This window comes from Salvelinus namaycush, chromosome 17, assembly GCF_016432855.1.
Source record: "Salvelinus namaycush isolate Seneca chromosome 17, SaNama_1.0, whole genome shotgun sequence".
Taxonomy (NCBI): Eukaryota; Metazoa; Chordata; class Actinopteri; order Salmoniformes; family Salmonidae; genus Salvelinus; species Salvelinus namaycush.
Genome location: NC_052323.1, coordinates 36868689 through 36891610, shown reverse-complemented (window position 1 = coordinate 36891610; position 22922 = coordinate 36868689). Strand labels below are relative to the sequence as shown.

Sequence of the window (22922 nt, the reverse complement as noted above, 5' to 3'; positions counted from 1 at the left end):
GGGGCTTCCTCTCTGGTCTGGTAGGGGTGGTGGTCTGGTGCGGGGTAGTAGGCTGGGCCCGGTCCAGTCTGGCTAAGCCGATGGAAGTGGTGATGCTCTGGTGGTGGGTGGGGCCTGTGGGGTGCGCTGCGTCTGGTGGGGCGTTGAAAGGGCCTGGGGCTCCTTGGTGGTGCAGTGGTCTGGTAGGGGTCTCTGGGTGGTCCTCTGTCCAGTGCGGTATGGGGTGTTTGTCTATCAAGTGCCACGTCCTTTAGAGACTTGGCAAACATCCCTACTGTCTGCTTCCTCAGGTGGGAATGGTCGTGCAGATGCTCTGGGGTGATTGTTGGGTGGTGAGCAACGTGTATGTTCGGGAGTAGGCCACACCCTCTGGTGATGTCAGCGTTGACTTTCTGAATGATACGGGGATGAAAGTCTTTGCGGGGCAGCAGAGTGGAGATGGTGATGTGGGAGTTGGGGAACCGCTCAGAGCTCTGCTACTCTGTTGACCAGGCTGCCTACTCTCTCCTGCTCCTCTCTCTGCTACTCTGTTGACCAGGCTGCCTACTCTCTCCTGCTCCTCTCGCAGGTTGTTGGTGCTGGTGTGAATAATGATGAGGCCTGGTGTGCCCAAGTCAGGCTGGGACAGGATGTGGAGTGCATCCTGTGTTTTTGGGCACCATATTTTGCACACCTTGTGTTGGGGGATGAGTTTATCTTCTTGGATGAATTTCCCATTTGAGTCAATGAGGATGGCCACCTCAGTGGGTTTTACCAGATTAGTGCGTTTACGGTCTGGGGCTGGAGTACACAGGGCCTGTGTACATGGAGGGGTGTGTGGGGGTGTGTCAGGGGGGGCCAGAGAGCTTCTCTCTGTAGTAGGTGTCTCCATGTGAGCCTCCTTGTTGACTGGGGGTGTGGGTAAAGTTATGTCGGTATGGGGGGGGGGGGGATTGTGGGTAAAGGTGGGTCAGTGGGGGTGTTAGGGGTGGTGAGGGGCTGCAGCTTCTCTCTGGGAGTCTCTACAGTCTGTTCTCTGTGCTGTAGCACCCTCTTGATGACAGACAACTTCTTTTCCATCTCCTCCTTTACCTGCACCAGCTCTCTCCTCATGGTGGCCTTTACCTCCTCAAGAGCTGTGGTAAGGCTCTCTCCTCATGGTGACCTTTACCTCCTCAAGAGCTGTGGTAAGGCTCTCTCTTCATGGTGGCCTTTACCTCCTCAAGAGCTGTGGTAAGGCTCTCTCCTCATGGTGGCCTTTACCTCCTCAAGAGCTGTGGTAAGGCTCTCTCCTCATGGTGACCTTTACCTCCTCCAGTGCTGTGGTAAGGCTCTCTCCTCATGGTGACCTTTACCTCCTCAAGCGCTGTGGTAAGGCTCTCTCCTCATGGTGGCCTTTACCTCCTCAAGAGCTGTGGCAAAGCTCTCTCCTCATGGTGACCGTTACCTCCTCCAGCGCTGTGGTAAGGCTCTCTCTCAGCTCCTGGACAGAGTTCTTCAGCTGGGTCCTGCACTGGTTGATCTGGTCCTGTAGAAGCTCTGTGTCTGGGCTGGTGGTGGTGTAGCTGGGGGGCTGCTCCTTCAGCTCAGTAACCCATACCTCTCTCTCTCTCTCTCTCTCTCTCTCTCTCTCTCCTTCCGTCTCTGTGTGTGCTGATCCATAAACCAAGGTGTTTTAAAGAGATTTCATCACAACCAACTACATTAGTGAGGGGAATGGACTTAATAGTTTCTTAAATCCCACTTTATTCTGCTTTGTAGGAGGGGAATTGACTGGGCCCCTAGCATTAAGTAGAGGGCCTCCCTGCCTGCCTGGCCGATCAATGCCCCATATAGATTCTGCTGTTGTTGCTCTACATAAGTGTCGGCCTTCTTAAAATGGCTCCATTTAACAGACAATCATGGCTAACACTCTGTTGTGCTCCATGGTCCTCGGACAACACACACAAACACAAACACACAAACACAAACACACACACACACACACACACACACTCTCTCTCAACTGGATGCTGTGGGACAATTAGGCAGAACAGTACATATCTGGTCTGTTAATGTGGCATCACTAAAAGACTGTGAAATACATGAATTGGAGGTGAATTGAAAACATCTGATTTGTTGATCTGTTGTTAAAGAGGACTAGATGCAGACTAAAGGCCCTGCTGGTTGGTGTGAATGTTCCAACCGACTGACCGTTCACCTTGTAACTATCAGAACCACAACACAACAGTGCTCAGACTCTGTGTAACCAACGTGTTAAAAACTGGATTGCTGAGGACAGTTTGTCTGAAAGATTGAGATATCGTCCATAGCTGTGAAAATTCTGTCGTTAAACCTCTGAGTCTTAATAATTATCACAATGTCTTTTCTATCTTCCATCTACGTATCTTCTCCTATGAACTCCTACAGACTGTCAAATGTCGGGTCATTTCTCTCGTTTGGTTAATTATGATCTAAAGTAGCCAGGTCACCCGTGATACAAGTCAGTATTTGACGTTCATCCATGTCTGAGGGCGTCTGGAGATGACGTGGAAACCGGTCACTAGGGGCAACAGTGAGCGCTGTTACCTTCAAGTACGTTTTGGTTTTGCGAAACCATCTGCCTCTGATTCCAGAGGTTGCATGTTCAAATCCAGTGATAGATAGTTGTGTTTAATATTTTTGTTTTAAGCCAATCTCAAATCTCAACCCTAACCTTAACCATTCAGAGTTGATGCCTAACCTTAACCATTCAGAGTTGATGCCTAACCTTAACCATTCAGAGTTGATGCCTAACCTTAACCATTCAGAGTTGATGCCTAAACTTAACCTTAAACACTTTGAAATGTGGGTTTAAGACACATGGATGAACGTCTCATTCTGACGTGAGACTGTGAGAGCTGGTAGGGTACACAGTCTGGAGAATGGAAATGAAATTGCATTGGGTTGACTGAGTCCTCAACAGGTGTGTGTGTCTGTGTGCATTAAAACACAACACAGTATGTCTCTCTCCCTCTCTCCCTCCCCTTCTCTCTCTCTCCCTCCCCCACTCCCTCTCTCCCTCCCCCTCTCCCTCTCTCCCTCCCCCCTCTCTCTCTCCCCTCCTTCCCTCTCTCTCTTTCTCTCTCTCTCCCTTCCCACCATCTATCCCTCCCTCCCCTCTCTCTCTCTCCCTCCCTCCCCCTCTCTCTCTCCCCTCCCTGCCTCCTTCCCTGTCCCTCCTTCCCTCCCTCCCTATCTCTCTCGCTCTCCCTCACCATCATCTATCCCTCCCTCCCTCCCCCTCTCTCTCCCTCCCCGAAACTGTTTCTCTCTCCCTCCCTCCTCCCTATCTCTCGCTCCTTCCCCGTCTCTCCCCCACTCACTCTCTCTTCCCCCCTCTATCTCTCCCTCCCTCCTCCCTATCTCTCGCTCCTTCCCCGTCTCTCCCCCACTAACTCTCTCTTCCCCCCTCTATCTCTCCCTCCCCCATCTCTATTTCTCTCTCTACTTCCCCCCTCTCTCCCCCACTAACTCTCTCTTCCCCCCTCTATCTCTCCCTCCCCATCTCTATTTCTCTCTCTCCTTCCCCCCTCTCTCCCCCACTAACTCTCTCTTCCCCCCTCTATCTCTCCCTCCCCCATCTCTATTTCTCTCTCTCCTTCCCCCCTCTCTCCCTCTCCTCAGATAGCTGTCCTAACCTGTGTAATGGTAATGGCCAGTGTACCATGAGGGAGCAGAGCTGGCACTGTGAATGCCAGACGGGCTGGAGGGGTGCCGGATGCAGCGTTGCCATGGAGACCTCCTGTGCCGACAACACGGACAATGAAGGAGGTGTGTGTGAAATGAAGGGGTTGGACCTCTTGTAGTCCAGCAGTGCAAACTTTTCACCTTGAGTTTAAATAAATTGTTAGGAGTATGAAGTAACCTTTCATAGCAATATGTTTGAGACACTGAAACTCTCCTCTCTCTCCCTCCTTCTCTCTCTCCCTCCTCTCTCGCTCCCTCCTTCTCGCTCTCCCTCCTTCTCTCTCTCCCTCCTTCTCTCTCTCCCTCCTCTCTCTCCCTCCTTCTCTCTCTCCCTCATCTCTCGCTCCCTCCTTCTCGCTCTCCCTCCTTCTCTCTCTCCCTCCTTCTCTCTCTCCCTCCTCTCTCGCTCCCTCCTTCTCTCTCTCCCTCCTCTCTCTCCCTCCTCCTCTCTCTCCCTCCTTCTCTCTCTCCCTCCTTCTCTCTCTCCCTCCTTCTCTCTCTCCCTCATCTCTCGCTCTAGATGGTCTGACTGACTGTATGGATCCAGACTGTTGTATCCAGAGCCCGTGTCAGAACAGCCCTCTGTGTCGGGGATCCAGAGACCCCCTCCAGGTGATCCAGCAGAGCCCCTTGCCCCTGTCCCAACCCTGGGTAGGATCCTTCTATGACAGGGTCAAGATGCTGGTAGGACGAGACAGCACACATCTCATACCTGGGGAAAACCCATTTAACGCCAGGTGAGAGTATACTGCAACACACAACACACAACACACAACACACAACACACAACACACACTACACAACACACAACACACAACACACACCACACAACACACAACACACAACACACAACACACACATTATGTAATATATACAGTATATTGAATGTCTTTTCTCTCTCTGTCTCTCCCGCTCTCTCGCTCTGTCGCTCTCTCGCTCTGTCGCTCTCTCTCGCTCTGTCGCTCTCTCTCGCTCTCTCGCTCTCTCTCTCGCTCTCTCGCTCTCTCTCTCGCTCTCTCTCTCTCTCTCTCTCTCTCTCTCTCTCTCTCTATCTCTCTCTCGCTCTGTCTCTCGCTCTGTCTCTCTGTCTCTCTGTCTCTCTGTCTCTCTGTCTCTCTGTCTCTCTGTCTCTCTCTCTCTCTCTCTCTCTCGCTCTCTCGCTCTCTCTCGCTCTCTCTCGCTCTGTCTCTCTGCCTCTCTCTCTCTCGCTCGCTCTCTCGCTCTCTCGCTCTGTCTCTCTGTCTCTCTCTCGCTCTCTCTCGCTCTCTCTCTCGCTCTCTCGCTCTGTCTCTCTCTCTCTCTGTCTTTCTCTCTCTCTCTCTCTCTGTCTCTATCTCTCTCTGTCTCTATCTCTCTCTGCCTCTCTATCTCTCTCTGCCTCTCTCTCTCTGTCTCTGTCTCTGTCTCTCTGTCTCAGCTTGGCGTCTCTGATCCGAGGTCAGGTGTTAACTACAGATGGTACTCCCCTGGTGGGAGTCAATGTTTCCTTCATCAATTACCCACACTATGGATACACACTCACACGCCAGGACGGAACGTACGTACCACACACGCACGCACGCACGCACGCACGCACGCACGCACGCACGCACGCACGCACGCACGCACGCACGCACGCACGCACGCACACACACACACACACACACACACACACACACACACACACACACACGCCAGGACGGAACGTACGTACCACACACACACGCACGCACGCACGCACGCACGCACGCACGCACACACACACACACACACACACACACACACACACACACGCCAGGACGGAACGTACGTACCACACACACACACACACGCCAGGACGGAACGTACGTACCACATATACACACCGACATGGTACATAGTAACTAATCCTACAGCGTTTCTGATCCTGTCTCCAGGTTTGACCTGCTAGCGAATGGAGGCGGCTCGTTGACCCTGAGGTTTGAGCGCGCTCCGTTCATCACGCAAGACCGCACAGTGTGGTTACCATGGGGTCGTTTTTACGCAATGGATACGCTGGTGATGAAGACTGAGGAGAACACCATCCCAGGATGTGACCTCAGTGGCTTCCTCCGACCTGACCCTGTGGTCATCGCCTCACCCCTGTCATCGCTCTTCTCATCTAGACCCAGGGACAAGCCCATCATACCTGAGACACAGGTATCCAGCCTCTCTTTTCATCTCCTTCCTCTGTCCTCTCATCCCTCTTTCCTCTACTATCATTCCTCCGTCCTCTCATCCCTCTCTCTTCTCTTATCATTCCTCTGTCCTCTCATCCCTCTCTCTTCTCCTATCATTCCTCTGTCCTCTCATCCCTCTCTCTCTCCTTCTCTCTCTCTCTCTCCTTCTCTCGCTCTCTCTCTCCTCTCATCCCCCTCTCTCTCCTTCTCTCTCTCTCCTCTCTCCTCTCATCCCTCTCTCTCCCTCTCTCTCTCTCTCTCCTCTCATCCCTCTCTCTCTCCTTCTCTCTCTCTCTTTCTCCTCTCATCCCTCTCTCTCTTATTCTCTCTCTCTCTGTCCTCGTGCTCCATGAGATGGTAGATGTTCCAAGCACCAGTCTGAAGCTCTTTCCTCTCCTCTCCTCTCCTCTCATCCTTCTCTCCCTCTCTCCCTCCCTCTCTCCCTGCTCCATGAGATTATATATGTTCCAGACTCTCAATTCAATTCAAGGGGCTTTATTGGCATATGAAACATATGTTAACATTGGCAAAGCAAGGGAAGTAGATAATATACAAAAGTGAAATAAACAATAAAAATGAACAGTAAACATTACACTAACAGAAGTTCCAAAAGAATAAAGACATTACAAATGTCATATTATGTCTACATACAGTGTTGTAATGATGTACAAATCGTTAAAGTACAAAAGGGAAAATAAATAAACATAAATATTGGTTGTATTTACAGTGGTGTTTGTTTTCCACTGATTGCCCTTTTCTTGTGGCAACAGGTCACAAATCTTGCTGCTGTGATGGCACTGTGGTATTTCACCCAGTAGATATGGAAGTTTATCAAAATCGGGTTTGTTTTCGAATTCTTTGTGGATCTGTGTAATCTGAGGGAAATATGTGTCTCTAATATGGTCATACATTTTGCAGGAGGTTAGGAAGTTCAGCTCAGTTTCCACCTCATTTTGTGGGCAGTGTGCTCATAGCCTGTCTTCTCTTGAGAGGCAGGACTGCCTACGGCGGCCTTTCTCAATAGCAAGGCTATGCTCACTGAGTCTGTACATAGTCAAAGCTTTCCTTAAGTTTGGGTCAGTCACAGTGGTCAAGTATTCTGTGGTCAGAGCCCCAGGACCAGCTTGCTTAGGGGACTCTTCTCCAGGTTCATCTCTGTAGGTGATGGCTTTGTTATGGAAGGTTTGGGAATCCATTCCTTTTAAGTGGTCATAGAATTTAACGTCTCTTTTCTGGATTTTGATAATTAGTGGGTATCGTCCTAATTCTGCTCTGCATGCATTATTTGGTGTTTTACGTTGTACACAGAGGATCTTTTTCAGAATTCTGCATGCGGAGTCTCAATTTGTGTTTGTCCCATTTTGTGAATTCTTGGTTGGTGAGCGGACCCCAGAACTCACAACCATAAAGGGAAATGGGTTCTATAACTGATTCAAGTATTTTTAACCAGATCCTAACTGGTATGTCAAATGTTATGTTCCTTTTGATGGCATTGTTGGAATCGGGGTTAAACTTGGAACATTGTTATACTCAGAAGTATAGGAACATTAGTTACAAAAGAGACATGAAGGATGCCATAATGAAGTTAGGGAGGGGCTGAGTGCAGGGAAAACAATCGCATGTGACAATACTGATAAGGGGAGGAACCGTTGAAGGCTCATATCACTTAGTTCCCTGCTCAGCAAGAATGATGCAATGTTGAGCGATACGGAGGAGACTCCACCAGCACGGGGGAAGCCATGTCTGTGTCTGAATTACAGCTGTATCGACCCGTTGGGAAGAATTCAACTTGGTTAACTTTTTATGGCTGCAGGGGCAGTATTGAGTAGCTCTGATTAAAGGTGCCCATTTCAAACGGCCTCGTACTCAATTCTTGCTCGTACAATATGCGTAGTATTGTTATTATTGGATAGAAAACACTCTCTAGTTTCTATAGCCGTTTGAATTATGTCTCTGAGTGGAACAGAACTCATTCTACAGCACTTTTCCTGATATGGAGTGAGATTTCAGAAATCTTGGACTCTGGTCCCAGGTCAGTTTTAAAGTCCCTGTAAATGCTATGAGGATAAAAACACTGCCCACGCCCGCCTCTAGATGTCAGTAAGAGGTGACAATTTGAATGGAGTCGATTGCGCAATCAGGGCCTGTATAAAAGGCCAAAGACCGGATGTACCGTTCTTTTGCTCCCTGCGCCTGATGCACGATGGACGTCGGACCTGCTCTCTTTCCAAGCTGTTGTTTAGCCAGTAATATATCGCCGGTCATGTTTTTACTCGTTATAGGTGTTAAAAACATCATAAGGTAGTTAATTTAAACCGTTTTATAGCAATTTATATCCGTTTAGTGCGATTTTGAGGCATTGCTTTGTGATGCACTTTGAAGCGCCGGGCACGTTTCGGGGTCCCGGTCGAACGTTAGTGGGCATTTCGACGGACAAGAGGACATCTTTCAACCAAAAGAAGATTAGACCCAAGAAAGGATACATTGCCCAAGATTCTGATGGAAGATCACCTCATAGTAAGAAATATTTAAGATGATAAATCGTTGTTCTGTCGAAAAATGTTAAACGCATATTCCGCCATTTTTTTTGGTATAGCTTCGCTTGGCGAACCCTGTATTGCACAGTAAGGATAATTTTAGAAATGTAATTCAGCGATTGCATTAAGAACTAATTTGTCTTTCGATTGCTTTAGTCAAGTTTACGATTAGTTATTCATTACGCCAGATCACTGTCCAAAATGGCGCCCGACATTTTCAGGCTAGTTTTGCTAGTATTGTCATTGTATAACCACGTTTTTTTGTGGCTAAATATGCACATTTTCGAACAAACTCTATATGTATGTTGTAATATGATGTTACAGGAGTGTCATCGGAAGAATTCTGAGAAGGTTAGTGAAAAAATTAATACATTTTGGCGATGATTACGTTATCGCTCTCTTTGGCTTGAATCAATGCTCGGGTAACGTTTGCACATGTGGTATGCTAATATAACGATTTATTGTGTTTTCGCTGTAAAACACTTAGAACATCTGAAATATTGTCTGAATTCACAAGATCTGTGTCTTTCCATTGCTGTGAGCTGTGTATTTTTAAGAAATGTTTTATGATTAGTAATTAGGTAATACACGTTGCTCTCTGTATTTATTCTAGTCGAGTTGTGATGGTGGGTGCAATTGTAAACTATGATTTCTACCTGAAATATGCACATTTTTCTAACAAAACCTATCCTATACAATAAATATGTTATCAGACTGTCATCTGATGAGGTTTTTTCTTGGTTAGTGGCTATCAATATCTTTATTTGGCCGAATTGGTGATAGCACCTGATGGAGTAAGAAACTGATGGAGTTAGAAAAGTGGTGTCTTTTGCTAACGTGGTTAGCTAATAGATTTACATATTTTGTCTTCCCTGTAAAACATTTTAAAAATCTGAAATGGTGGCTTTATTCACAAGATCTGTATCTTTCATTTGGTGTCTTGGACTTGTTAATGTGTGAAAGTTAAATATTTTAAAAAAATATTTTTTTGAATTTCGCGCCCTGCACTTTGAGCTGGATGTTGTCATAGGTGTACCGACCTCGGGCTTGCAGCCATAAGAAGTTTTAAGCTTCTCTAGTAAGGTGACCAGATTTTTTAAATGAAAACCGGGGACATTTCCAGTTCGGCGGTCAATATATAATTAAAATATCCAATATTATTATCTATGAAATAAAAAAGGGGGACAATTCCGGTTTCATGTATTTAGTCTAACAGGCACACTGTGATAGACAGAGAAAACAACTATATAACAGAAACACTACAGACAAGACAGAACTGTCCGATCTGAACAGCCATTCAGTGGTCCTGGTAGTCTGGGTAGAATACGAGCAGAAGAGAACATGAGCAAAATTGAAAAAACAGACAATAGTATATGTGAAATACTTAACAACATAATAAAGAAATAAGACGCTGATGAGATTGGTAACTACATAATATACTTATACCAACCTAATCTGTATATTTCTCAGAAGAATGTATTTTCTTCAGGATTGCTCTGTCTTTGGCCAGCTTCTCCATGAACTCCTGGCAGGGGAGGTTGAAGTTTGTCTTCACAATAAGCATGGCCTTGATGGTAAGAACAGTGAACCTATTTCTTGCTACTGTCCATAGATCATTCATTTGAGAGAACACTCTCTCGACTGGTGCATTACTTCCAGGTAAGAACATGACAACAGACGCTAATCTAGCCAGGTTAGTGTGTGGGATGTCGTTCTCTTTGTAAGTGGGTAACCACCGTGCTCCATCTCTGACTAAGCGGTGTCTCAGATGTTTTCCATTCTTCAAGCGATCCCCCCCTTTAGGAACTCTTGCAGGCCAGTAACCTCGTCACACAATGCATCCTCATTGATGTTCACATTGGGCCTTTTTCCTGCAGTGTGCCTGCTGCCTTCTGGATCTCTTCATGCAGAGGTTGCCTTTTTAAAAGGAGAAAATGTCAATCTTTTAGATTATCTGTGTGCTTTCTCCATGCTTGCAAGTAGTTCACAGCCATAGTGAAGGATGATTTGGATGTTTTGAGAAAGCTCTCTTTAGACATGGCTCCATTTTCCTCCAGCTCTCTCAGAAGTCCTCTGACCAAAACTGGAATGAAGTTGTCATCACGTCTTGCAGTCAATTTTGCCTCAACGTTTCTCAGTATTGCAGCTGACTCCACAGCGCAGCTGTCCTAGCCTTCAAGCATCTTGATTGTGTCACTGAATACGGTCAAGTTTCCATGGACAAAGTCCAGCCAAAGTTCAGTCAGTGGATCGTCGAACACTGTTCACAGGACAACAGGGCATTTATCTTCAGAAATAAAAAAGTATTTCAATGGCACATACATTTTCAGCACTCTTTCTAGAGCAGGGAGCATGGACAGCCAGCGAACATTGTGTCCTAAAATGTTATGGTACTCCTGGCCAACAAACTCACAAAAGCTCTTCAGTCTTTCTACTCTGACGGTGAAAATATAAAAATATCCAAATATCTTTGTGAGCAGGTACTCAACATCATATCCAAAGCTGTTCTGGCCATGTTATGAATGATGTGGGCAGGACAACCTAAGCCAATCACCTCCCGCTGCAGAGCATTTTTTACTTTGGTATGGACATTGACCCTCCCCAGCCTATTCAGTCCTCCAAAGTTGGTATTTGTTGTCGGCAGAGAATGTTTTCCAGGTTACATTTTTGGATGACCACCAGGACCTCAGCTGCAATGTCCTCTGCTGTTTCTCAATTCAATTCAACAAAATCAAGCAGTTTTGTTTCCACAGATGTGCTGCCACCATATATCTTACAATATCTGACTAGTATTGGCAGCAGCTTTACATGTCCATGATTGGACGCATCAATGGCCAGGGACACACATTCAACCTGGTCTAGGTCCTGTGTTACCAAAGTAGTTGCCCATGGTGCTAACACGTTACTCACTATGGCGTCACATTTTGTCCTGGCACATGGTGCTAACACGTTACTCACTGTGGCGTCGCATTTTGTCCTAGCACATGTAAACTTTGGCTCATAACTCTTCCGTGTCAGTTGTGCTGTGCAGTCCATAGATCTGTAACTATGATTGTGTCACATAGTGTGGTATGCAAAGACACCCTCCTGCACTGCTAAACCATATTCTTCTTGGGAAGGCTCTACCTTCTTGAAGAACGTGGTGACAGAGGGCATACCAACACGGCCAATCAGAGAGGCTTTATGCTTTTTCGTCTGTTGATGTTTTACCACTGCCGTTCTTCTCCGGCTGCCAATTGAAAGAGAGGAATTACAAAGGGTGCAGTGAACCATTCTATCGTCGTGACCTGAGCATATAAATGGAAATTCTCTCATCATGTTTTTCATAAAAAGTGCATTTCCGTTTCTTGGAAAGAGTCATTGTTCCTCCTCTGTCTGCTCTTCTTCACTCTCCTTGTGTCACTCTTCTGACTCTCTTAACTTTTTCTTCTCCTCTTTTCTTCACTCGTCTTCCTTTCCTTCTCTTCACCTTTCCACCTCACTCTTCTACACTCTCCTTGCTTCACTCTTTTTACTCCCTTAATTTTTCCTTCTCCTTTCTCTCCAATCTGTATTAATAAATAGTATACTATTAGATCAAATACTTTGGTTAACAGATTCCCATTGCTTGCCTCATTTTTGTATTTTATCTCAAAAACATTGTTTGGAATAATAAATTGGCAGGCTCTGTAATCATATCTTTACCTTTCCTCCTCTATCTCACTCTGCTTCCTATCCAGTCTTCCTCCTCTCCTTCCTCTCCACTCTCTAACAGAAAACATTATGCTAATGTTATCCATGAACATTTCTAAATATATTTTCACACTAATTATTATAATGCCAAATCATTAAAATTGTAATCTACAAAAATATTCTCATAATTAATTGTGCATTCATTTAATATAATCATATTTTCAAAATAGACCATCCACTACATGTTTACATGTGAACGTTTTTTAACCTAGCTACCATAACAGTAGCTAGCTAACTTAGTCTACATAGCTAACGTTAGCTAGCATGACCCATTTAAAACCTTATAGAGCAGATCATCCATCTATATAATACATTGTGACATTATAACATCACTAGCTAGTATCTCAAAGGATTGTAACTTACCTGGCTTGAAAATAAGTTTGTGGTGATTTTGTGGATTCACTTGACACTTGCTAACTTCTGGCCGAGTTTTCCACAGCAGTTTTCTCTAAAACTATCGCGAGCAAGTAGTTAGTAGAAGAAGAGTGAATGAAGCTGTTATAGCGAGCAGCCCCCTCTGTTGGCCTAAACAAGCACAACGCGATTCAGACGTCAACCGGTAGGCTCTGCTGCCCGGTATTTCTTGCCAAGTAAAATATTTCACTTTGCGGTCTGTTTTTAACGCACAGTTACAAACGGGGACATTTCCGGGGACAGCTCCAGCCGGGGACAGGCCACCAAAAATGGGGACTGTCCCCAGAAAATGGGGACTGTCCCCAGAAAATGGGGACGTCTGGTCACCCTATTCTCTAGTGTCCGTGAGTTATTTTCTCAAAATTAGAACCTAACAGCATAGAATGCCCTTCTTGCCTTGTATCTCAGATCGTTCACAGCTTTGTGGAAGTGACCTGTGGCGCTGATGTTTAGGCCAAGATACAGTGGTTCGTCCTTTAAAAGTTGCGGCCTGCTTTGTGTGCTGCTGCAGCGTTCTGTGGCAAGTCATTTAATTCTTAGCCATTTTTTCTGTTGAGAGTATTCCATATTGGCATTAACAGAGAATTTAAAACCTTCTTTGTAATATCATAGTATATGGGATTGATTTTAAGAAATTTGGCTTAATTAATTTGATTAATATTATGGCGTTTCCGTTAGGATGGATAATATGGCGCTGTACAACATGACGGTTGGGAGTAGGCTACAGGATTGGAGGATTCTAAATTGTTTGCCTTCATTAGACAACTTTGTTCCAATATTTCTGTAAATCAGTGATTTTTATTCCATAATCCATAACTAAATCAACATCTGCATTTTGAAAGAGTATTTTTTATCTTTATTTTATTAACGAAATGTGGTTATTTGTTTATTAGGCTACTGTGCGGTCTACAATACATACTGTAGTAAACATGGAAAAGTGCCTAAATCCTTACATAAGGGAGAGGAGGCCATGTCGGTACTACAGAATGCAGGGCACACGGGAGACCAGTGTTATTTCATAATTTTGATGTCTTCACTATTATTCTACAAAGTAGAAAATAGTAAAAATAAAGAAAAATCCTGGAATGAGTAGGTGTGTCCAAACTTTTGACTGGTACTTGCTTCATTAATTTGATTAATATTATGATTAATATTATGGTGTTTCTACTCCATGAAATATGAAAAAACCTCTGGGTTTCCGTTAGGATGGAACAGAAAATATGGAGCTGTACAACATGATACTCATAAATTCAGAGCATTGTCAGATTGTCAGTTTGTAAATTCAGACCGTTTCGCTCTCGGGGCGCACACTGGACGTTCAGGCCGAGGGTTGATTTGAGCATTCTGGCCTTACAACGGCAGTCAAGCACCCAAGCTGACGTTGGCTAGCTACTTCCAGACACAAATGAGACCACTCTGACCATTTTACTCACCCTAGCAGAGCTGGTAAAGCAGTTTTCTTGTTAACCTCTCTTGGGTACGTGAGACGTTAGCGTCCCACCTCTTCAACAGCCAGTGAAACTGCTGGGCGCCAAATTCAAATACAGAAATACTCATTATAAAAATTCAGAAAACAAAACAAATTTTACATAGGTTTAAAGATGAACTTCTTGTGAATCCAACCACGGTGTCAGATTTTAAAAAATGCTTTACGGCGAAAGCATACTTTACGATTATTTGAGAACATAGCCCAGCAGACAAATCATTACAAACAGTAACCAGCCAAGTAGAAGAGTTACACAAGTCAGAAATAGAGATAAAATTAATCCCTTACCTTTGATGATCTTCATATGGTTGCACTCAGCAGACATTCATTTACTCAATAAATGTTCCTTTTGTTATTTATATCCAAAAGCCTAAATAATCGATAATATTTCAACCGGACAATAACGTCGTCAATATAAAAGGTAAACAAGAAAGGCACTCTCTCGGTCTCGCGCATGAAAAAGCTCTGTGACACTTTAGGGTCCACTCATTCAGACTGCTCTTACTTCCTCATTTTTCAGAATACAAGCCTGAAACAATTTCTAAAGACTGTTGACATCTAGTGGAAGGCATGGGAACTGCAATTTGAGTCCTAAGTCAATGGATACTGTAATGGCATTGAATAGAAAACTACAAAAACCCCAAAAAAACGACTTCCCGAATGGATTTTTCTCAGGTTTTCACCTGCCAAATCAGTTCTGTTATACTCACAGACACTATTTCAACAGTTTTGGAAACTTTAGAGTGTTTTCTATCCAAATCTACCAGTTATATGCATATCATATCTTCTGGGCCCAAGAAGCAGGCAGTTTAATTTGGGCATGCTTTTCATCCAAAATTCCGAATGCTGCCCCCTACCCTAGAAAAGTTAACCAGAGCGTTGGTGACTGTGAATGTGCTGCTGGAAACAATTTAATTACGCTTTTCTTCTGACATTTACTGACACCGGCCATATTCAACGGGTGTTGAGCGCTCGTAAAGTAATTATTCTGCGCTCTGGTACACTCAGACGAGAGTGCTCTGAATTCCGTGTAGATAGTAAGCTGGACACATAAAAATTTTAGCAACGTTATTTTCTGATAACTAGTTCATTGCATCCGCCGTGGAGCCCAGTTTCATAATATGACCATATTTCCCAGCTGCTTGCCATCGTTTTAAAGTAAACGTGAAACAACAGGCCTTATTTTAGTGCATTTTTCACCCTGCCAGCTCCTATTAGTTATATTGAGCACCAGCTCCCTTTAGTTCTATTGAGCACCGTGGCACCAACTCGCCTTCCGAATGTTCTATTCCCAGCTTATTGTTCAACGTCACAATGCCTGCTTCGCTATTGTTGGCAATGAGACCTGCTCACGTTGTTTTATAGTTCAAATGTAAACAACAAAAATGTAAACAACAAAAATAATATTGGAACTCTGCGGTCTTCCCATTGTTTCCTATGGGGGAAATATAGGCATGTCAGTCTATTTCGCCAAATATCGCGCAATGTGTATATTTCGATTTTTTTCAAGTCGGACGCCATTTTAATTATGAGAATCTCCTCTTTCTAATTATGTAAGCCTGGGCAGCTAGCTCAGTTGTCATCAAATGCTAGCCCCAAAATACTTTTTGCCCTTGGAACGCTGAGCTACCCCCATTGTTTTCTAATGGAGAGGCATTTGTCATCGATTGCTAGACCAGAAATAGTCAGAAGTTAATTTTTCCCCCACTTTTTCATTACGCAGACATAAGCACAGTTGACACCATCGAGGTGCAGATGTTTACTTTCTACACAAGTTGTTTTTTCCAGTTTCGTCCGACGAACAGATTGTTGTGGTAAAATAAAAATAACTTTTTTTTATGGAATTCTAAGCATCACTCCAGTCAAAACAGGCTCTGCGAACGTTCAATTCCATTAATTTGCTTCGGGCTCACGCTAGTGTTCCAGTTTAGCCAAGGTTCTGAAGCCGTTTTTCAGCCTTGGGTGAATTTTGACTCGTTCTATTGTCCAGCCTATAGATAGCCAGAGCGAATTTACGAAAGAACACAAATGTCCATTGAGAAAGCACAACGACTATTCCATTTAGCTAAGCTAAGAATGACGGGAAGGATCAAGTCAATAAACGTTGGGTAGTTAGATAGCCTATAGTTAATATACTGGCAAGTTTGATGTATAACTACTAACGTTAGGTAGCTAGCTAACATACCGGTACATACTGCTGTAATGATATGCTATGTGGTTCGTAAGGACAGCGTAGCTAACAAATTGTCAGCCAACATAACGTGTAAGGTAACTTATTTGAAAAGTCATGACTTTATTACATTGAATAGCAAGCTACCCCTTGGTCGTTAGGGCAAACCTGGTCTGTGATAGGAGGGGGGATTTTCACACCTTGCTCGGCAATTAGACTATTCTTTAGTAAAGGTTGAATAGTCTGTTGTTCAGCTATTAGCCCTTCTCCCCAGCTTGCAACAAATTGCTGTTCCCATCTCATTCCTTTCCCTCTTCCACGTGTCATCATTCTGCCCCTGAGTGGCTCGCTTGTGGGCGTGCTAGCAGGATATGGCAGCATCTTCGGTTGTGTGTCAAGAATTCTGCATACAGTAGCCCGTTTGTATGGCGGTGTGGTTATTCACAGGCAAATTGTTATATGCTATGGAGGTACATTTGTGTCTTTTTGTCGAGAGCAAAACCTTTTTTATTTTCAATCAAAAATAATTGTTCTGAATGCAACTTCTTACCGACACAAAGGAAGTCAAAGTGGACACCTACGAAGATGGCATCTCAGGTAAGCAGCACTGGGCTGTATTTACATATCCTAAAAGTGGCATATGCTGCTTTAGATTGAATGGTCATATCTTAGTTATTATTTTCATATCTATAAAAAATAAGCTGTTTTCTTTACTTTCAGAGAGCGAGCTGATCAAGGGGTCGAAAATCTAGATATTGCCAGATGTTCACTGTCCGAGGAACAGGCCGTGGAAGCTTTATTGCTAGCAAAAGTGTCCATAACCAGAGGTAATTAAACTGTTGTGTTATTTTTCTCCATCTCTGCCTGTCTTGTTGTACATGGAACCTGTCTCACATGCATTAATTTTAAAAAAACTTAAGATGTCAGCTGCTAATTTTCAGATTTACACCACATAAACACAGCCATTTTCACTGGACTATCTGTTGCTGCCAAGTCATGATTTCCCTGGGGGTTAGCCTTGCAAAGCCCAAGTGGTGAGACACATAGCCCTCTATATTTAAATGTTTCAGGTACACTCCGATAGGTGTCTCCGTCACATACAGTATCTTCTATTGACATTATCTTCTATTGTTTGTCCTCATGTGTCAGTTTTTCAGCATAAAGTACTCTGTAGCCACTTAGTGTGGACACCAGGTGAGACCACACACAATAAGTCTCTCTTCACTTCATCCCTCTCCCCCTTCTCCCTAAATCCTCTAGGTTTTATCAGCTGTTTTGGTGAACCCCTCCCCCGTCTGAACTGGCTGACACAGTGGGCACAGCATGATCATAGGTGAGATGTCACTTGGTCGGGTCAACAGGAAGTATTATTAAAGAGATACTTTACATTGAAATACAGACAGAGATGTAGTAGTCCCAGAGTTAATGATCCAAGGTCAGTTTTGCGTTTCACCTCCTGATTATGTTGACTGACCGTGTTAGAATATAAAAAACAATTCTTAATCATGCTCTCTCTCTATCCATCTGTCACTCGTCTGCAGGTATGTTTTGATGTGAGAGAGGAAGCCAGTCCCGTCATCGCCACCTCACCCGCTCTTAAGATAACCTTTGGCCCAACTGGGGGCCCAAGTCTGGTTAGGAGACACCGCAATTGTGATGAACTGAGAGAATATTAGGGTAGCACTGTAATTGTGATGAAGTGAGAGAATATTAGGGTAGCACTGTAATTGTGATGAACTGAGAGAATATTAGGGTAGCACTGTAATTGTGATGAACTGAGAGAATATTAGGGTACATTTACATTTGCATTTAAGTCATTTAGCAGACGCTCTTATCCAGAGCGACTTACAAATTGGAAAGTTCATACATATTCATCCTGGTCCCCCCGTGGGAATTGAACCCTGGTCCCCCCGTGGGAAATGAACCCACAACCCTGGCGTTGCAAGCGCCATGCTCTACCAACTGAGCCACACGGGACCACGGGACCAGGGTAGCACTGTAATTGTGATGAACTGAGAGAATATTAGGGTAGCACTGTAATTGTGATGAACTGAGAGAATATTAGGGTAGCACTGTAATTAATGGATCATATGCTGTCTGCCGCTGTTCTTACCTCTTTCTGTCTTCTACACCTCTCTCACCACCTCGTCTTTCTTCCTCGTTTTATAATACACACAATATGTGCATTGAAGTACAGATTGAACTTGTATTTATAATATAATATTTCCAATTAGCATAATTATAATGCATTTATGTATTTCGAACACCTGGATAATGAACTTCTTTCAATAAAGCGTTTCACATTCTCCACTGGTTGAAATGAAGTATCTCATTGAAATAATATCCTGTATCCTGTGTCCTCAGATTAATGCAGATGAAGGGAGTTAAATATGCATAGTTTTTGTTTCTGTTTTTATGAATTACAAATCAATCATGTTTCTAGTCTATTGCAAAGTTACAATGTGTAATCATTGCTGTCCCAGGAGCAGGAGTGGTAAACACTGAAGTGTGTAATTGTAATACATACATGCAGACAGAGCATCATTCAAATAATGGAGTTTGATATGACTGAAAAAGAATGTCTCAGAGATTCATACCTGAACCGCACTTTTATTTGCCAAGGAAGAGTACATGATCAGTGAATATATTCAACGTACAGGCTACAATGTGGGAATCTCATGCATGGTAATAACTACAGTATATAGGACTTGCATCCTTGGCACAATAAAGGCATACAGTTATTTTTATCCTCCACTACACAATAAGAAAATAAATAGTTAGCTAGCTATGTTACTCCAGCTGCATTGCAAGGCAAGCTTACACAATTGTACATTAAATTTTCAGTAAATGCTTTAGCTAGCTAGATTCTTTACATCCACTGTTTCACAAGAAGACAGCCTGGTTTGCTGGTTTTCTCAGGAGTCCCTAAAACATTAAACAACACAAATTACAAATTAATTATCCTAACACTAGCTAGCTGGCTAATGTTAGCTAGTCAGATAACTTGCTAAGTAGAAATTAACTTTATGACAAAAAAATATGCACAAATGTTTGTCTCTACATTAACTAACATATTCATCTCAATTGCAAATGTTTTGCTTGACTCGTTATGACGTTACTTACATTTGGTTCCACCGTAATGTTTTGTCAGCCATCTTTGTTGAAGAACGCCACCAGGCACGGGTGGCTCGTGTCAAAATTCGTCATTGGAACCACTCGATATGATAGGTCATATAAAAACATTGGGACCCAAATGCATAATGAGTGCTCAAACTCCCTCTTGTGGTGGTCTGGAGCAATGAAGCTGTGACACAGGGTACTTCTAAGTCCCGCGGTGCCAGCTCGCAACTTTTAAAGGAGGAACCACTGTAGGTATAGTTTTGTGTGTGCTCTAGGGCAATGGTGTGTAGATGGAATTTGTATTTGTGGTCCTGGCAAATGGACCTTTTTTGGAACACCATTATTTTGGTCATACTGAGATTTACTGTCAGGGCCCAGGTCTGGCAGAATCTGTGCAGAAGATATAGGTGCTGCTGTAGGCCCTCCTTGGTTGGTGACAGAAGCACCAGATCATCAGCAAATAGTAGACATTTGACTTCAGATTCTAGTAGGGTGAGGCTGGATGCTGCAGACTGTTCTAGTGCCCTTTTTCACCAATTTTAACCGCACACTTGTTTGTGTTCATGAATTTTATGTCATGTGTTTTTCCCCCAATACCACTTTCCATCAATTTGTATAGCAGACCCTCATGCCAAATTGATTCGAAGGCTTTTTTTAAATCAACAAAACATGTGAAGACTTTGCCTTTGTTTTGGTTTGTTTGTTTGTCAATTAGGGTGTGCAGGTTGAATACGTGGTCTGTTGTACGATAATTTGTTAAAAAGCCAATTTGACATTTTCTCAGTACATTGTTTTTACTGAGGAAATGTACGAGTCTGCTGTTAATGATAATGCAGAGGATTTTCCCAAGGTTGCTGTTGACGCATATCCCACAGTAGTTATTGGTGTCAAATTTGTCTCCACTTTTGTTGACTGGGGTGATCAGTCCTTGGTTCCAAATATTGGAGAAGATGTCAGAGCTGAGGATGATGTTAAAGAGTTTTAGTATAGCCAATTGTTGTCTGTATATTTGTATATTTGTATATCTGTATATATAGTTGTCTGTATATTTGATCATTTCATTGAGGATACCATCAACACCACAGGTCTTTTTGGGTTGGAGGGTTATTATTTTGTTCTGTAGTTCATTCAAGGTAATTGGAGAATCCAGTGGGTTCTGATAGTCTTTAATAGTTGATTCTAAGATTTTTATTTCATCATGTATATGCTTTGCTCTTTGTTCTTTGTTATAGTGCCAAAAGATTGGAGAAATGGTTTATCCATACATCTCCATTTTGGATAGATAATTATTTGTGTTGTTGTTTGTTTAGTGTTTTACAATTTTCCCAGAAGTGGGTAGAGTCTATGGATTCTTCACTTACATTGAGCTGACTTCTGATGTGCTGTTCCTTCTTTTTCCGTAGTGTATTTCTGTATTGTTTTAGTGATTCACCATAGAGAAGGCGTAGACTCAGGTTTTCTGGGTCTCTATGTTTTTGGTTGGACAGCTTTCTCAATTTCTTTCTTAGGTTTTTACATTCTTCATCAAACCATTTGTCATTTTTGTTCATTTTCTTCAGTTTTCTGTTTGAATTTTTTTTGATTTGATAGGGAAGCTGAGAGGTCAAATATACAGTAAAGATTTTCTACAGCCAATTTTACGACTTCATGTCACGTTGGTATAAATGGATTAGGGAGACAGACGCAGGAATGAGTAATAGGGTTTTTTATTCAGCCCAAGTTACGGCGTGTCGTGTAAAGGCACAGGGACGAAGACAAAACAAGCACGTAACAAAAACGCAGTGGTCTGGGAGAGTGTCTCGCTGGTCTGGGAGAGTGTCTCGCTGGTCTGGGAGAGTGTCTCGCTGGTCTGGGAGAGTGTCTCGCTGGTCTGGGAGAGTGTCTCGCTGGTCTGGGAGAGTGTCTCGCTGGTCTGGGAGAGTGTCTCGCTGGTCTGGGAGAGTGTCTCGCTGGTCTGGGCAGGGTGTCTATTGATCTGTTGCTCCTGTGTGAAGTGTTGGGGCTGCATTTGAGAGCGATGTCCTTTAGGGTCCGGGCGAAGATGGGTACTGCTGCCTTGTATAGGTGGACCTGGTCGTAAAGGCTGTTCAAGTCCAGGGTGGAGTGGTGGGTCAGGAAAACATTTGGTTTTGAGGCACAGTCAGGGGAAATACTTGCGTTTACCCACTGTATGGTAGCAGGGTGGAAGTATTTTCATGGTAGCAGGGTAGAGATAACCACTTGTGCGTTGGGGAAAGTAGAATAAGCTTTCTCTCTCTCTCTCTCTCTCTCTCTCTCTCTCTCTCTCTCTCTCTCTCTCTCTCTCCTCTCTCCTCTCTCTCTCTCTCTCTCTCTCTCTCTCTCTCTCTCGCAGTGCATGCTGGGTGTTTTTGGAGTTTGAGTGTTTGGTGTGGAAAGCTCTATCCTAACTAACTTTCTTGATTCTTTTCTTTACATGTTATTTTCTATGGTGGAGGGTTAATGCAGTATTTGTTTTAGCGGTATCCAAAGTTTTTTTTCAAAGTTAGGGTGGAAGAGGACAGAGTAATTTTCCTGGGGTTTGGAAGGTGCGGTGTGCGCGATGGCTTCTCAGCCTAGCGCGGAGGAGACGCTGTCGATACAGCATGGATTCAGGTGTGTTCCTGAGAACGGAGTTAAGGTGGAGGAGGTTCTGCTCGCGGTCGGTGAACAGGTAGGAGCTGAGTTTATACATTCTGCTTCTAGAATGAACAAAGCTGTGGTTGTGTTCATGAAAAGGGCTAATTTGGTTGGTAGGCTAATTGCTAGCGGAATATTTGTAAGGGATGTGTTGGTGTCAATTTCACCTCTCTCTACCCCTTCAACAAGAGTTGTAGTGGCCAATTTGCCTCCGTTTATTACGGATGATCAAATTAGGAAAGAGCTGAGTCGTTTTGGTAAGTTTGCTAGCGGTTTCCGTGTACTATCAGCAGGTTTTCAGGCAGATGCCGTTAAGCACGTTGTTTCGTTCCGGAGGCAAGTGTTTATGTTTCTGAACAACAATGAGCAACAGCTAAATGTGCACTTTAAAGTGAGACATGGGGAGGGGCTCTATGCAGGTTTTGCCAGCACAGATAGTCTACGGTGTTTTGAATGTGGGGATTTGGGGCACAAGAGTTTTGCGTGCCCACACAAAGGCCGTAGACAAGGTGAGGGTACAGGCGCCAGTGGGGGAAATCGAGGTCAAAGTGCAGGGGGTAAGGAGATGCAGACAGCAGAGGCTGGGCCTAGTCAGGCTAGAGATGGTGGTGTAGATGAGGTTGGGCCTAGTCAGGCTAGAGATGGTGGGGTAGCTGTAGCTGAGTTTAGTCAGGCTAGAGATGGTGGGGTAGTGGAGGCTGGGTCTAGTCAGGCTAGAGATGGTGGGGAAGCAGAGGCCGGGTCTAGTCAGGCTAGAGATGGTGGGGTAGCTGAGGCTGGGCCTAGTTATGCTATGGAGGGTGGTGTAAAGGGTGCTGGGTCTAGGCAGGATATGGATGGTGGTATAGAAGAGGCTGAGTCTAGTCAGGCTATGGATGGTGGGGTAGCTGAGGCTGGCCCTAGTCATGCTATGGAGGGTGGTGTAGATGATGCTGGGCCTAGTCATGCTATGGAGGGTGGTG

The 22922-nt window shown here is 44.1% G+C and overlaps 1 protein-coding gene across 1 annotated transcript in view; it reads left to right on the top strand.

Moving 5' to 3' along the window:
* Window positions 1-22922, top strand: part of LOC120062099 (teneurin-2-like) — a 338488-nt gene that overhangs the window by 274675 nt on the left and 40891 nt on the right. The window contains exons 13-16 of the mRNA XM_039011910.1: window positions 3625-3771; window positions 4208-4424; window positions 5105-5224; window positions 5583-5844. Coding sequence (XP_038867838.1) covers window positions 3625-3771; window positions 4208-4424; window positions 5105-5224; window positions 5583-5844 — 746 coding nt within the window. The remainder of the gene's footprint in view (window positions 1-3624; window positions 3772-4207; window positions 4425-5104; window positions 5225-5582; window positions 5845-22922) is intronic.